We start from the raw sequence: 17,596 nt of genomic DNA on the forward strand, positions 1-17,596 counted from the left end.
AATTTTAAAAAATATCCACACAAATACATTCTGGCTTTCACACTAAATGTGTATATAAGAAGGAAGAAAACGTATGCGTATGTTTGGATTCTTCAAAACTTTCCAAAATGCGTTTTTCCTCGGGAGTATATGAAATCCGCTAAATGAGGTTGATGATTTGCAATTAATGAACGTGAATTCTCCCTTATTGAAGAGTAATTAGTTGAGGCTGTTGAGCAGATCTCTGTTGCAAAAGAAATATATACAACCCATAAATCAGAACGACTCCCAGCTGAAGAGGTGTAATCAATCAGTCTTTATTTTACGTGCCAATATCACTCAATAAATTAGACATCAGTGTACATTACAGCAGAACAGGAACGGTACAGGAGGGGGCAGGGGGCATAGAGCAACAATAATTAAAAAAGAAACCTGTCACGACTTCAGCAGCAAAGTAAATTGCAACCGCGCGCAAAATAAAGTGCAATCGTGCACAACGAATAGCATAAGAGAGGTAAGTAGTAAATAACATAAGTAAAGAAACAGTTTTGTTTCTTAAATTGTATACTTCACTGGAAGGCAAATCTGAATGTGTCCTGCACAGACCACGGAATTAAGGAACGCTCGGTGCGTTTCGGACGTCCGGTGGCAGTGTTCCAGATTTTTGTGGCTGCACTTGAGAAGGCTCGTGCCCACCAGCAATGTCACACTTGAAGAAGTCAACTCTGCCCTTCGCAGTGTGAAAAAGGGTACAGCTCCTGGACGAGATATAATGCCACAGCTGTGGACATCAAAGAAAATGCGACCAACTGATGAAACACAATTACAATCGTTCACGAAATGTTTATGGAGAATTTAATTACCGCAATTACGGAATAGTGCCCCAATAATTATATTCAACAAGGAGATAAAAACAAACTTGAAGAACTACAGACTCTTTTCGCATATTTATACAAATTGTTCATGAATTCCATTTGGCTGTTGCAGCTAATTCCACTCCCGGCTTAGCCATGAGATGCGAATGCATACACTTGTTAAAAACCTTAAGCCAATAATTTAGGAAAGCGAGGTGGTACAGTCTCTAAAAAAAACCCTTGGCACAACACCACAATTCTCTCAGTGTTTCCAACAGTCAAATCAAAATGAAATAATACACAGTTAAAGACTGACATCCCTATCTCAATCCTCTCCCCTCTCATCAAGATCTTTGAGAAGATCCTAAATTTCAAACTTTCTTCTCAGAATATGCCCTATGCCATCCTAAGAAATCTGGCTTTCGAGAAAAATATAACACAGCCTCTCTGGTACACAATACGCCTGACTGCATCTTCAAATCTTGAATCTCGTCACCATTGTGCATTCATATTCCTCGACCTGTCTAAAGTATTTGACACTGTGGATCATGCTGTAGTGTTGCAAAGGCTAAAATTCCAAAATATTTTGGACTGTTAGTCAACTGGATTTGCAACTAATTATTTTACCGATTTCAAATTGTCTCCATAAATAATAGATCATCTAACAGGACCCCCATTACTAAGGAAGTTTCTCAGGGCTCTGTGCTTGGCCCCAAGGTCAACCATCTAGGCATCTCTAATGTGCACTCTGACATTAACCTGTTTGCTCATGACAACCCTGATGGCCTCTAAAAATCCATGTAGGAGTTACAGCAACTTCTAGAACAGGACGTTGATAATCTTCAACTTAATATCCTAAAACTTGTCCTCAATGATAAAAAAATACAGAAGTTATGTTAGTCTCCAGCTGCCCCAAACCTGTCTCGCCACCTATGCATATTTGGGTCTGGACTTGCACCTCACTGAGCAGGTGGACAATTTGAAATGTCTAATTATTGTCCTGGACTAAATTTTGTCTTTCAAGGCCTGCATTGACCACCTGGCCAACAAGATAAAATGCAAAATTGGATTCCTATATAGAAACAAGCGCTGTATTCCACCTCGACTTGGTCTGGATATTTAATGTCACCATCCGGCCCATATTTTATGATTCTGATACCATCTACTACCTAGTTTATGAATCTACTTTAAAACATTGAATGCCATTATATGACTCGACACTCCATTTCCCCCCTGACACCCCTATAGAAATCATCATTGCAAGCTGTATATTAACTCAAATTTGCCCCCCCCCCCCCCAATCAGAATCTTCTTAAATAAATCCTCCAATTACCTAAAGGAGCAGTCAATTCCTCTAACTCCCTCCAGTAGCTTCAGAAGTGCATCCTCATTCCTACAAAAATACATCCAATTGCTAAACTTTATTTTGGTAAAATAATTTCCATTTTGCTTCTCCACGCGACTGGAATACCCTTGCTTCTCATCTACAGCTTGGTTTCCTTCTCTCTATTTCCCGAGTAAACCAAAACACAGAGCATACTTTTACCTGGTGCCTCTTGATTTCATAATATTTGCACTGTCTATTGATTGATGTGTGTTTTATTTACAACCGTTAAATACCTCGTTTATTCGTTATGCAATATTCCTAATTATCTGTAATATTGATGTGTTTGTCTATGTTTTACTGTTATTGCTGTGCTCACACACCACGGATCTCCCTTGTAAAATAGCTGGGAAACTGACAATGGGATCATCCGTGTAACAAATAAAATACATGTAAACTTAATGTATTACGTCGAGACTTATTCTTGGTTCTTTCGGTAAAGTCATGTAGATAGAAAATAATAATAATAATTTTCTAAATTTCTATTAAAATAAATTGAAAATAATAAAAGCAAAAAAAATACGATAAAAATAGTTAAATAAAATTAAAATAAATTGAAAATAATAAATATTATTTATGAAGGTATTGGCCACATTTTTTTTTACTATTTTTATTGTAGTTTTTATCGTGGTTTATTGCTTTTATTATTTTCAATTTATTTTTAATTCACATTTTCTTTTTTTTCTTATCTATCTACGTGACTTTACCGAAAGAACAAATAATATGAATTCCTGCAGTCACGAAAGTTTTAAGTCAAAATTTAAGTCAAGACTTGTTTTTCTGCGGTAATGTGGAATTCTCACCACTGGATTACGACCTAAACATGATCCAACACTCATCTGAGTACAGAGGCAAATTTTTACTGTATCAATAAAATCCAATCTCCATAGAGTAACTGTCAATAAGCTTTATTTTTTTTACACACGATCTTTGCGTCAAGGTGAAAAACCACCATTCCTTTTAAAATACAAAAAACATACCCCGTGGTATACATCACTCCCAGCAGCTAGCAAATGTGTTTTTCAATTTCCGGGTTATATACTCAGAAATGCATAGTATTCCACACCAGGGATATTATTTATGAAGCTTTTTTTCACCACCTGCCACCCTTCTCTCACATAGAATAACTGACTAAAGAAAGTTATGCAATGCATACGAGTCCACGGGGGAGCACAATGCCACCGGCCAAATAAAATCTGACTCTCATGAGCATTAGTGCATTGTGCTTGCCATTAGCACGTGGCCCCGTGTGAGGGGGCATGCACAATGTCACATTTAATCAGGGTCTCCTAGTTTTTACAAAAAATGCATAAACCCTACAGGCCCTCCTCAATGAGACAATGTCACACATTTTGGTATGAGTTAAGTTGAATATACTATTGTGCAACCATTTCATATTAATCACAAGGATTTACCTTGGAAAGTCTCACTGAATCTCCACTCTTTTTCAGGGGAGTACTGCATTGAAATATGTGGCCAATACCTTCATAAATGATACCTCAATCATTATTCTATTCACAAAGGGTGACAAAACTAACTTGAAGAACCACAATCACTCTTCTTATCACACGTATATATATTGTTCACAAAGATCATCGGAAACAGAATGTTGAACAAATTAGAGGCCATCCAAGCACAGGGCAAGCAGGGTTTAGGAAAGGGTTTTCCACATCAACCACATGCACATACTATTCATGCTGGCGATGAATGTCAACTGCCATTCATCGCCTGTATACATTTGACTATATTCAAAATTGTTGCAGTCATCCAAGCTTTTATAGTCTGTGGCCTAAATAAATACAAATGTTTATAATATAATCTATATACAACAACAGCCACGAAAAAGTTTGTATGAAGAATTTTAAAAATACAAATTCAAAGGGGAGTCAAACAAGATGTCACACTTTCACCAACGTTATTCACCGAACATTTTGAAGATAGTTTCTGAAAATTGTACAGGTGAAATAAAGACATGAATATTCACGGAGAACCATCTGAGATGTTGATAACATAGTGATTAAAACGTCCATTGGGCACGAACTGCAGGAAATAGTATACGAATATGAAGGAGAATATAAGATTACTAAATAATTGGAGCATCGTGAAAGGTGGTGGAAGCTTGGGGTTGCCTTCATCAAGCAGTGCATTGACCATGGCTGATGATTATGATGACCATTAATAAGGGTTTGGCATGCGGAAAGAAATCAGAGTACCCAGAGAACCCACACATACGAGTGGATGACATTCAGGACTGCCATCTCCTGCCCACCTCACTGCCCCACACCTACAATACCTCACAAGCCTTGGTGGTCATCCATTCAAGTACTTACAGGCTTAATTCCGCTTTGCAACTGAAGTCCGTGAGATCAGGCACATTTTGCGTTTGTAACAGCAAACCCTTGTTAATTCGACACATATGGGGCTCTGGCCTTGCCGAATGATCAATATTCCGAATTATGCCCCAATAAAATAAAATAAAAATCCAAATCTGTTTTCCAAACACTTCACACATCATACACATTGACACACCTGCATAAATTGTATCCAAAACTTGGAATTTGTCTCGCAGACTAAGGAATGTATACTACTTGATGTAGGTGACCATTCCGTATGGCAATGCGGCTCATGGCGAATTACTAATAATGTACATATGCCGAAAGCGCAGCCGTGTCGAATGATCCCAAATTACGAATTATCAAATACCGAAATAACGAGGTTTTACTATATTATTATGACATAATTGCACAATGGTACAATAATCTTGGCTTACACCAGCATGCGTGGTAATGTCTCAATGGGGAGGGCCTGTAGGGTTATGGAATGTGTTTTGTTAAAGCAGGAGACTGATTAAATATGACACTGTGCATGCCCTATTCCCACATGGGGCTTTGTGCTGATAGCAGGCGCAAGCATGAGTGCTCACAACAGCCTGGTTGTCTTGGCTTACCAAACTCAATCTCTTTGTAACCCACAAACTCTCCTATTCATCCCTAACTTTTTATGACCCACCAGCCCCAAATAACCTCATGATCCACCAACGCCCTATATATTTGTGTGATCCAGCAACCCTTGCCTCAAAGTTGATGGATTCCAGTTGTGCACCAATATTAATGTTGTGTACACAATACACCAAATACCCATTTAAGACTTTAAGGAAACGATACCCATTCATCACACATGTACGTGTACATGTGTGTAGTGTACATGTGTGTAGTGTACATGTGTGCATGTGTAGTGTACATGTGTAGTGTACATGTGTAGTGTACACTGGGATTATTCCATTTGAACCTCATTTGCCAGTAAAAAATATGATAATTGTTTTTTTGCCGTTTTATTTGGCAACAAAACTAACACCTTTGGCGTCATCTGGTCCAACACCATGTGAGACTAGGCTCTCAAGGAAAGCTGTCTCGGGTGTGGACCAATCAACTTCAAGGACAGTGCACACATTATCAGAGTTATGTTTTTTGTTTGCATTATGGCTGCAGGTATTGTGGTCTATGCTAACATGACTCCTTGTAAAAAAGGTGTCAGTTTTGTTGCCAGATAAAAGGCTAAAAAAACAATTATCACTGGAATTATTCATCGCAATCATCACCCGCTGCTGGCAGCCTGTAATGCTGGATTGCTGGCCAGGTGTTCAGTGACCTTGTGCCCACATAAACAGCTCCCACTGGGAGTGCCCTTTCAAGCGTGTTGAAATGAGATGCGTTGTAAAGCATTCTGAGACGCCCTGGCATATCGAGCACTTTCATAGAAACAAATCATCATAATTATTACTATATGTAGTGTGTCTGTGTGTAGTCTCTGTGAAGAGTCCTATGCACAAAGCCATGACATTTCACATACTTTTTTAGTACAGTATAATCTGGTTATAAGAACACCCCTTGGGAGTAAAGCTTGGTGTGCTCAAATCCGACATGTGCTTGGATCAGAAGTTGCCTTTCCCCACGAGTAAGCATGTGTTGCTTATATCAGAACTGATCTCATATAAGGTGTGAATCGAAAGTACTTGTAGTTTCTACTCTATATATTGTACATACAGTGTGCGCTGTGAATATTTGGGAATTATTTAAATATTTTCACCAAGTGAACAAAACTTTTTTTTAATAAGTTAATGTAAGGCATGCAGACGATAGCAATTCGTATGCGTACATTTTACTTTTGAACACTTCCATTGTATTCTTTGGGTCTTTCGGTAAAGTCACGTAGATAGGTTCAAAGAAAATAACAAAAAAACTATGTTTTGTGATCGAAACGTAGTTTTTTGTTATTTTCTTTGAATCTATTTACGTGACTTTACCGAAAGACCCAACGAACATGAATTCCTGCAGTCACGAAAGCTTTAAGTCACTGTTCCATTGTGTTGTGGCCTTCCCTCGCAGTAAATGGTGTCAACAATCTCAAGTGGAAGACAACGAGCGTGTTCCGCCCGTTTGTGGAAGTGAACGTCATAGGCCCGCAGCTGAGTGATAAGAAGCGCAAATATGCTACAAAGTCTAAAAACAACACGTGGTCTCCAAAGTTTGAGGAAACCTTCAATTTGTAAGTATATCTACATGTTCTGTCGAAAGTTCTCATTTTATTTGACCACTCATTTTCTTCAAATGTGAAAAGGGACGGAATCCCATGCTCGACAAAGGCAGGTTTCGCCAATATTATTTGTTTAAAAATGAAAAGGGTTGTATTTGTTTTCTTAGTTGTCCATTTACGTATGAATCTATAAATATAAACTAGGAATGGGAGGGAACTGAGTTCCCATATTTGAATTCGATTAAGTTTCAGCACTTGTATGGCATTTCAAAATGAATGAATCTCCGGGCCGAATCAAAGCTGAATTTCCTCAGCGAGCGCCTGTATCGTGGCGTGCCACATGCACCCCATGGTTGCTGTGTGACGCCAGGACACAGGTGAGGTGAGTACTTTGTTCATTATACATTTTAAATGTTAAGTAGCTTGTAATAACCAATAAATTAATATGGCAATTTGAATTATCATCAGGCTCCATGGTATAAAGTTCAATGGCCTCTCTACTACGTATGTGCTATGAAGAAAGGCCACATCCGGAAATGTCGCCTGTTATATAATTTTATTTTGAAGGCCACAGTGTTATTGAGGAATGTGGAGCTTTTGTTATTTGTCCTTGTGTGCCACTGCCAAGACAGTATAAACAAATAATTTGAAATGTATAATGTATCTTGAACAATATACTATTAAGTTATGTAGTGTATGATGTGTTTTTATTCACCACAATACGGTTTTGTAGCATAATAATTTGAAAGCATTAGAATATGGTATGTGGTGTATGTTATTAAATGCTCCAGATAATGCATTTTAAATGCATTTGAATGTGTTATGTCGAGAATAATGTATTTAAAATCCACTAGATTATATTTTGTAGTGTGACATTTGTTATGCACTAGAATTATGTTATTCAGTCTATAAACAGTTTTAAATGAATTATAATGTAGCAATGTAGTCTACGATGTAGTTTAATGCACGGGGATGTAAGTAGTGTATAGTTTTTAAATGCTCTGAAATATCTGAAGACAAAGTACAACACATGGATCAGAGGACATATGCAAGCTAATGCCATTGATTGGTGAGAAAAGTACGTGGACATGCAGAGAACATGTCTGCTAAAATAAATGATAGCTGATAGTCGAGATTAAAGACGTGGCAGCCAAAGGAGAGAACGCATTGGAGAGGATGTTGACAGTGGTGATCGAGAGATGAGATCAGCTCGTATGCAGCTGGGCTAGATCGATTGTTGGGGAGGCTTTCATCCAGAAGTGGATAGATCATGACGCCTACCTAAAACCTGATTTCCACCACCATCCATCCCAGAAGAATTCCCTCATCAAAACGCTACACCATAGAGCTCAATGTATCTCCGACCATGAACACCTAACCAGTGAACTCAAACACGTACACCAAGCTCTCATGGCGAATGGATATTCTGACTATACAATCCGCAAAGCCATCACCCCAACCGTGAGGGAGGAGCCATCTGAGGATCCAATCAAAACCATCATCCTGCCATACACATAGCAAGGGTAACCAAAATATTTCCAAAATCATGAACAAACACAAGATCCAAGTCCGATTTAACATAGTACATACAATTCGTGATTTGGTCCCATCTTTGAAGGACAAGATTCCTGACATGTAATATCCCGGTGTCTACAAACTAAGCTGTGTCTACGGCAGCGGTTACATTAGGGAAACTAAGCGACATGTCTCTAACCGTGTTCGTGAGCATAAGGCAGATTTGAAACATGGTAGGACTAATACTTTTGCAGTGGCTGATCATTATTTTAATGCACCTGGCCCACACGAAATTGATTGGTACTTTGCAAGCCTACTGGCTATCAACAAAGATTAATTCATGAAGCCATCCATATATACAGACACAGACACATTTTCAACCGAGAGGAAAGGAAGGTTATAGACTCAGCATTCATTGGAAAGATGTCATCAACCACTTTGGGTCATGACTTACTTGTATTTTCTTGTCAATCAACCTCCACATCAGCAGTATGGTTTGTAGAGCAGGGTGCAGTGCTGCTGCATTGGCAGTGTTGCTGCATTGGCATTGCTGGTGCATTGGCATTGCTGCTGCATTGGCATTGCTGGTGCATTGGCATTGCTGCTGAATTGGCATTGTTGCTGCATTGGCATTGCTGCTGCATTGGCAGTGTTGCTGCATTGGCATTGCTGCTGCATTGGCATTGTTGCTGCATTGGCATTGCTGCTGCACTGGCATTGCTGCTGCATTGGCATTGCTGCTACATTGGCATTGCTGCTGCACTGGTATTGTTGCTGCTTTGGCATTGCTGCTGCATTGGCATTGCTGCCCCGCCCATGCTGCTGGTGCTGCTGACACACTTGGGCTACGCCCATCTCCAAACCTTTATAAACAGTTTGCCTTTAGAGGCTAACCCCTTATCCTGACGACGGCCGCTTGTGTTGCGATCGAAACGTCGTGATATTTGTATTCACTTTATTTTTATTGTTATTTTTTCTATCTACGTGATTTTACCCAAAGAACCAAATAATATTAATTCCTACAGTCACGAAAGTTTTAAGTCAAAATTCAAGTAATAAAGTTTCCGATTTGGTTTCGGCTCAGCTGAATTTCGGATTTAACTCAATTGGGATCTGATTGGTTCATCCAATTCCCGGTAGCAACTTCCTTTCCCCAGAAACATGAATCGGGCTCATCATTTTTTTTTCGTTTTTTGTCGTTCTTATGTTCTGCTCTGTCTGTGTGTCTCCGTTCCTTTTGTTTTATGTTTTGTCTTTCTTTGGAATTTTCACACTTAAATTCTAACTTAGCAATCTTTGAAATACGTAATCGACCAGGCTATGCGTTAATTGTGTGTTGACCGACTCTCTGTGTTGTATTACATAACATTTCGATATTTTGCTAGGTTATTTAATTTAGTGTGTTCTTTCTCCCTCTCTCCTAATGTTCAAACTTGCTTACTTTATTACGCGTTTTCCGCACTCATTGACATGTTAATTTTTTACGCGTTTTCCGCACTCATTGACATGTTAATTTTTTACGCGTTTTCCGCACTCATTGACATGTTAATTTTTTACGCGTTTTCCGCACTCATTGACATGTTAATTTTTTACGCGTTTTCCGCACTCATTGACATGTTAATTTTTTACGCGTTTTCCGCACTCATTGACATGTTAATTTTTTACGCGTTTTCCGCACTCATTGACATGTTAATTTTTTACGCGTTTTCCGCACTCATTGACATGTTAATTTTTTACGCGTTTTCCGCACTCATTGACATGTTAATTTTTTACGCGTTTTCCGCACTCATTGACATGTTAATTTTTTACGCGTTTTCCGCACTCATTGACATGTTAATTTTTTACGCGTTTTCCGCACTCATTGACATGTTAATTTTTTACGCGTTTTCCGCACTCATTGACATGTTAATTTTTTACGCGTTTTCCGCACTCATTGACATGTTAATTTTTTACGCGTTTTCCGCACTCATTGACATGTTAATTTTTTACGCGTTTTCCGCACTCATTGACATGTTAATTTTTTACGCGTTTTCCGCACTCATTGACATGTTAATTTTTTACGCGTTTTCCGCACTCATTGACATGTTAATTTTTTACGCGTTTTCCGCACTCATTGACATGTTAATTTTGTCTCTAACCCCTCCATCTCTCTGCCACCGCCCCCTCTGCCTATTTAAGGCCACTCCACAGAGAAGATCTCCCTCTCTGTACCTGTGTTACTCTCTCTCTATGTATCTTGGTGATATCTGTCTGCTTATATGTCTGTCTATAGTTTTTCTGGTTAGAATTTTTTGTTGCTATTTCATTTATACCTGATGATGATTGCTTGTGTTGCAATCAAAACGTCGTGATTTTTATTTTATTTTACTTTTATTAATTTTAATAAAAAAATTTTACCTACGTGGCTTTACCGAAAAAACCTAAGCATATGAATCCTTGCAGTCACGAAAGCTTCAAATCTAGAATTAGACTCTTAAACAGGCCGTTGAGAAAGAGTCGAGGCAGACACAGAATAAGTCGTATTATTCGCGACCCCGATGGCATCGGATTCCTCCAATCTGATAAAGATTCTGATGTTGATGGGGAATTGGCGAGTGAAAACAGCCTTAATTTCAATGCCCTGGTTCCAAACTTTATCCTCATTCCACAGACAGCAAAGGCAGGGGAAACTCTAAATATGGAATTGCCCACTCGGTTTGGGCAGGGTGAACTCACGTGTAAAAGCCAGGGAGAGTGTAAGTGTTGCTTTGTCCAACAGTCTCATGTCCAAAAAGGAGAGGCTTATTTCTCAGGTGAATTTTTTTGGAATATATATTTTTGAGTATATTGGATGAAAAACTTGAGCTCCTGTTCGGAGTAAGAGGCAGTGCCCAGATTTATGTGTCTGCAAGAAAAAAAAAATCTCGTTTCTTTGATGTGTTTAGTTGAAAGATTTGCTGTTATTTGATGATGACAAAAAGGGTGGAATAAAACCTAAACACATACTAATGATTGCAGTGAGACTCGGATTCTCCTTATAAATATCTTATTCGGAATAATATTAAGCACTGTATTCTCCATCATGCAGTACTCCATTGAAATTTCATCATTATACTGTACTTTCAATTATATTTCATTTTTAATTTTGGTCTTAGCTGTTGCAAGTACACATACAATGTTGCTGAGAATATATTTGGGAAAGCTTGTCATCTCACCGACTCTCCACTTAATAAGTGTTTGGGTACTTTCTTCATGTATTCTTAATGTAGTTATTCCAATGAGCAAGGTCGGCTACGTACGGTGCGAAAGAAGCTCAACATACATTTTGTGAATTTATTTTATTTTTATATGTTTTATTCATGCCTGCATTTGTAAGAGATTGAATGACCATCTATTCTAATGAGTCGGATGCTTTTTTCATTGTATATAAAGTCTTGGTACAATGGCAGTTGAAATGTATAAGTATTTTTACGAATCTGATTGATAGTATGTCCATGTGGTCGATTATAGAATCCTTCCTAAATCTGCTTTTTGGTATGGTTAGTTGGCCTCTATTAGTGAATTATATTGTTTCCAGTGATGTCAGTGAACAATTAAAGAGGATAATAGGTCATGTGGTTCTTCAAGTTTGTTTTATCTCCCTTTATAAAATAAAACAATGATTGGCGCTTCATTCTGTAATTGCGGTAATTGATTTATGTATGAATAATTATGAAAAAGTCCGTTAATTGCGTGCCAGAAATGAGTCCTGTTTATTTTAAGAAGTCCAGAGTTATAACCATCTGGTTCCCGGAGCGTTCCCGTTTTTTATAAAGCAGTGTTAATGATTAATGCTGGATTCTTTTTGACTACAGGTGGCTGCCCATATTAAAATTCAGAATCTCAACAGCTTCAGCTTTGTACTCCGACACAGTATGAGCCTATTCTGCCCAACTGTGTTTAGGTTGTGGTATCCCATCATCGACAGCCTGGACTTCCGTACAACTATGGAAATGATGACCAACAAATGTGTTATGAGTTAATTTTGGTCAAACGCACGCAGAACATAAATAACGTTTGGAAAAAGAGCAAAGGAAAATCTGCAATGCCCAGCACAGCTGGAAGAGTCAGCGATGGTCTAAACGTGTGGATTTTTCAGCAATTTAGAATAAATCTGAAAAAAAATTCATACGTCAGGAGTGCAATGCACAATATAATATGGTGTTAACCTTCTTGGTTCTTTCGGTAAAGTCACGTAGAAAGGAAGTAATAAAATAATAAAAATAAAACATAATAAAATTATTCTCACGACGTTTCGGCCACAACGCAAGCAGCCGTCCTCAGGTGAAAACCAGGTCCGTCGAGGACGGCTGCTTGCGTTGTGGCCGAAACGTCGTGAGAATAATTTTATTATGTTTTATTTTTATTATTTTATTACTTCCTTTCTACGTGACTTTACCGAAAGAACCAAGAAGATGAATCCCTGCAGTCACGAAAGCTTTAAATCAAAAATGGTGTTAACCGTCATATCTTTCCTTGATTTTTATTAGTTTATCGCTGCTCATTGTGTATTTCAGTTCATTGATGTATACGTGCAAGTGCACGTACACATGCATTAACAATTCATATCTTCGTGTGCAGCTCCCTGGGAAGTTCATCCGGATTCGAGTTCTATGAGCTGCAGCTGCTCGTCAAAGACTACTGCTTTGCACGTGACGACCGGGTCATTGGACTGAGTGTCCTGCAGCTGCGCGAGATCCAAGAGAAGGGCAGCTGCACGTGCTGCTGCCCCCTGCGTAAGTCGGTCAATATGGATGAAACGGGACTCACCATTCTACGGATCCTCTCTCAGCGCACGAGCGACGAGGTTGCCAAGGAGTTTGTTCGGCTCAAATCTGATGTCCGGTCCACGGAAGAAGAGAGCTGATAATTTCCATAACTACGCTACTTTTGTCTTCCTGCCATGCCCTGCTGGTGTAAAATATTGCACAGATTGGTTTGTTTATGGACATAAATTCCATTTTCTGGATTCCACATATAATGAGGTTACTGTGTTTGTATATTCATCGTTCAGTGCCAATATATTCTTTTTTAGCATCATGTATTGTTACACTTTATTGTTATCTTAAGCATTTCAATACATATTTGTTCACACGCATGGACTGTTTAAATGGTTTGTTTGCTGTGTACTTGAAACATTTCTTGTCGTCATGTGTACAAACTTATCCTGAAAATTCCAGGAACTATCATACGATCTATTCTATCCGAGTTGTGTTTTGTCAATGCTGTCTGTAAATATGCTAGTCCAGTTACCTTCCAAAATGAAAATCACTGTGATTCAATAATGAGGAAAGATGATAAATGGAAGTTACAAATCTATTTATCACCACCAAAGTGATAAGATGTGTAAAGTGATGTAGATAGTTGCAAAAGGTTTATGTTGCACTGTCCTTGGTCAAAATTGTGCTTTCACTGGCTTGCATCAAATGTATCTGCCTTATTCTACGACCAATTACGACGTTCACACATGATACGTGCTTATCATTCTCTTTTTTCAATACGTAACATTTTTTTTAGGGAATGTATGAGCACTTTGAAAGCAGGAGACAGCATCTTAGTTAAATTGCAACCTGATTCATGCCAGGTCGTGTTACTTTTGTTGATAAAAAAAGGTCATCTGCAACAATCAATAGCAATAAATTGGTTTGACTTTCACCAAATCAATACATTACCATTTTACGTTTAATAAAACATGAAAGTATTAATGCAACACAACAATTATGGGTGCACATTTGGCTTGGACTTGAACCCAATTGGATTTTGTGGCAAAAGAAATCCATGGAACATAAAACATGTTTGATAGATTAAGAACGGTGAAAACACCATCTCCCTGGAGAGAGGCGAAGGGGCAGGACAGAGCCTTGCTTCACACGTGAAGGACCGTGGTTGTGTTCTTAGCTTTGGGGAATTATTTGTCTTTTTGTGGGTAAAATACTTTGAATTTCTAATTGATAATGGGTTAATGAGTATAATTTTTTTAAAGTTTTTTTTAATGTAAGAAATCTATATTGACCCCCGTTAGGTGGAAATCAACTTGTTATTCATGTGCAGAGCAAGACGTCTTCGTAACCAGCCAATAATACATTTGTTCTTCGTTAAAACTCGATTCTTGTGCTCGTGATGCCTGCTTTCACATTGTGCACACGAGAATTGCTTCGTTTCAATCCGATTGAAAATACCCAACGCATGTTGTGTTCATGGAGTTCATGCGACACCCTTGCAGTGGCTGGAGGTGCTGCACTGGACCACGACGTTAAACAAATTCGTTCTTGAAAATAATCGCAAACCTGACTTGTGTGCTCTCAACCCTTGTTCAGTCACGAACAACCTAATTCATGCCAGGGTCATATTACATTTTTGAGACATGATCTTGAACAATCAATAGTAGTAAATAGGATTACAATTTTGTGATATATTAAATAATTGCAGTTTGGTGTCAATCGTGTGATAGGAATAGATATTGTTCCTGGCTTGGTTACGCTGTTTTAATTTGATTAAAGTTACTGAAAAATCTTATTTGACTAAAAAATAATAATAAGATAAACAGTTTACTAAACAACGGCAGGAAAGTAGTGGCTCATACTTTTCCTTTGTTAGGCAACATTTTTGTAATGTGAATTGTGATATAATTGACGTTTTATCTCAATCAACATAAACATCTGTGAAGTATTCATAGAACCTGGATCACATTGGATCGACGCAGGGATACATGGTGGGTATAATGAAACTCGAATTATGGACACCTAGTAATAATTAGCATTGTACAATGTCCAATTATTTAATGACCGTTAATCGCATGAAAAACGTGGTAAAGAAACGGTTACCAGTTTGCCGCACATATTTAAAAAAGGTCTAGCAATAACCCCGATAACAGTTAACCGAGAAACGAAGGTTACTGACATGTTATAGCCAACTGATTCAATCTCCGGGCACGGCAGCTGAAACAAGGGCCAAGTTTCTTAAATCCCCTACCACTGCACCCAATGTGGTATAAACACCATCAATCAACGGATTCTGTGTGGTGGGGTAAAGTGTTGGTAACTCCCACCTTTTCCAACGCGTGCGGTCAGCCGGGAAGAGTGGTACAAATACCCTCTAGAGCTGACTGGATTGGAGGCCTTCCTGCCAGCATTGACGTGGGCAAACATTACTGGGCTGCAACATACCACGCAGAAACTTGGACCTGCCGCTGGTGCCTCGATATGGCTGCCACGAACCAATCACAGTCACACGCGCCGTGCAATTTAAATAATCGCACGTGCCAATTTAGACATTACTAAAATTCCACTGGATTAGAGTAATGATTCCTGACTTCATCAATTAATAACAGTAATGTTATTGGCAGTTATAATACAAACATCACCATGATAATGTTTTCGAAGTTTTGACCCTGACGATTTAGATCCTCAACAATTAAAACTTCTGTAAATATTGTTGTGAAGATTGCTGTTTTTTTAGGCACAGTAATTTAATTGTTTTTTTCCACTGGTTATGTGGTTGATTATAAATTGGAGGACATATTTAGTTAAATGTGAATTAATTTAAATGTTTGAAGTTAGGAGTTGTATAAACGGTCAGTGTTTTTTTAAGTTATATGATTTTGTAAGGCTTTTAGTGATTTGAGAAAAACGTTACATTTTTTATACGTATGATAATAACGAACAGTATTAAAGTCTACATTTCCATTCATCACATCTGTGAATCGATAAAAAAAATGTATTTGGCTAAATGCGGTTTTGTGAAAAAATGTAAACTTTAGAGGAAAAATCAAAGTCCCACTGTTGCAGAATGAACAATGTTGCACCATTAATGTATATTGATGGTCTTGCACCAGCAGTGGAAATTGTTGTGGCAGGGTCTAGACCCCTAGAACGACCAAAGTGGTACTACTATTGAACGTGAATGGATGATATGCTGAACTGACCCCTGCAGAGATTTCAACTCAATGTATGCTATGATGAAGAACAAACATCATTTGGCTCGATATCTTCCAATTGAGCCAAGTGATCTAACCAAGGCAGCTGCCACTAAAGTCGATCACTGTTTTTCAAGTGTTCAAAACAATCACCTTCTTGTGTTACATTATTTTGTACATACGATAGCGAGTGAAACGCCTATTGGTTGGGATGCTCAGTGCACAATGGTTTGATTCTGAAAGCTGTATGGTAATTGAGAGAATTACTAAAGCACATCCATCATCTGCTGTGTAGAATACAGTTAAGATCCTGTGACATTATTTGCAATAAAAGGTCACTGTGTTAGTGTAATAGCGATTATTTTACATTTCAAACCGTCTTCAAAGTATTTGATAGTGCTCATTTTTTGGCGGCCCTGACCTAATAGATGAAATTCCATATTCCTATGTTGGAGCAGTCTACTTATAACACAACCATTGCAAATAAATACCTAAAAAAAGTACTCCAGTATGCAAGTACAGACATCAAGGTTTTCTGAGAAAAAATAAAGGTCAATAGTTCCTTGCCAGGTTTCCCAAAGGAAGTTGTGTTTGTAAAATGTAGAGTATCTGAGAAATATTGGCACACATTTTCTGTTATTAGACCGCATGCAGATGTGGCTTCCAATTATGTACATTTAATTTGTAAAGCAATTTTATTATGGTTAATTGGAATGCATATACAGTACCTTCTAAGCATTTTGTATCTTTGCACGCAGCTTCTATGCATGCCATGCTGGACTGTTCGTCTTACACTCATAGTTTATTCTTGTATATGGATTTATTTAAACTGTGAGGCGATTCATTTGTTGTAACTAATGAAAATTAAGTTAATTGCACCCATCCCATGTTAACTGTTTGTGGAGCTTCAGAATTGCATTGTTACTTTATGTTGTATGTAAAAATTGTATTGTTATTAAAATATTAAATGAATGCATGTTGAATGCAAAATATGCAATGTTTTGTGGGTTAATGTAACATTTAATGTCCCTGGAGATCGTATATCCATGACAATATCACCGAGGATGTTCCTGGTCTTTTCTAAGCAGCGTTGAGCGTAAATGGTGCCATGGATTGGCAACCACCATGCACAACCAATGTGATGGGCAGCAATATATATTATTGTATTGTACTTCTCTGCTCCCCTTATGGACGGGAATAGATCACATGACATGAACGCATTTCAAGGAATGAAACGAGGAATGGTATGAAAAAAATTGGCCAGAATAAAAAAAAAACATAAAATAGTTTTTTGCTTCAATATATCCAACAACATTCTGGTGACAATTCAGAATATCACAAAATATTAGTATAAAAATTGTAGAGCCACCATCTTGTACAAGGGGAGCACGTGGAGCA

The 17,596-nt window shown here is 38.1% G+C and overlaps 1 protein-coding gene across 1 annotated transcript in view; it reads left to right on the forward strand.

Annotated features, from left to right (window-relative positions):
* LOC133359271 (protein unc-13 homolog A-like) overlaps positions 1-17,168 on the forward strand; it is a 246,827-nt gene extending 229,659 nt beyond the window's left edge. Inside the window, 2 exon segments of the mRNA XM_061577750.1 lie at positions 6,603-6,762; positions 12,865-17,168. Coding sequence (XP_061433734.1) covers positions 6,603-6,762; positions 12,865-13,150 — 446 coding nt within the window. The 3' untranslated portion in view covers positions 13,151-17,168.
* Positions 17,169-17,596: the final 428 nt, after the last annotated feature.

Source organism: Lethenteron reissneri, chromosome 64 (genome assembly GCF_015708825.2).
Source record: "Lethenteron reissneri isolate LAM-NWPU_2019-01 chromosome 64, ASM1570882v1, whole genome shotgun sequence".
NCBI classification, from domain to species: Eukaryota; Metazoa; Chordata; class Hyperoartia; order Petromyzontiformes; family Petromyzontidae; genus Lethenteron; species Lethenteron reissneri.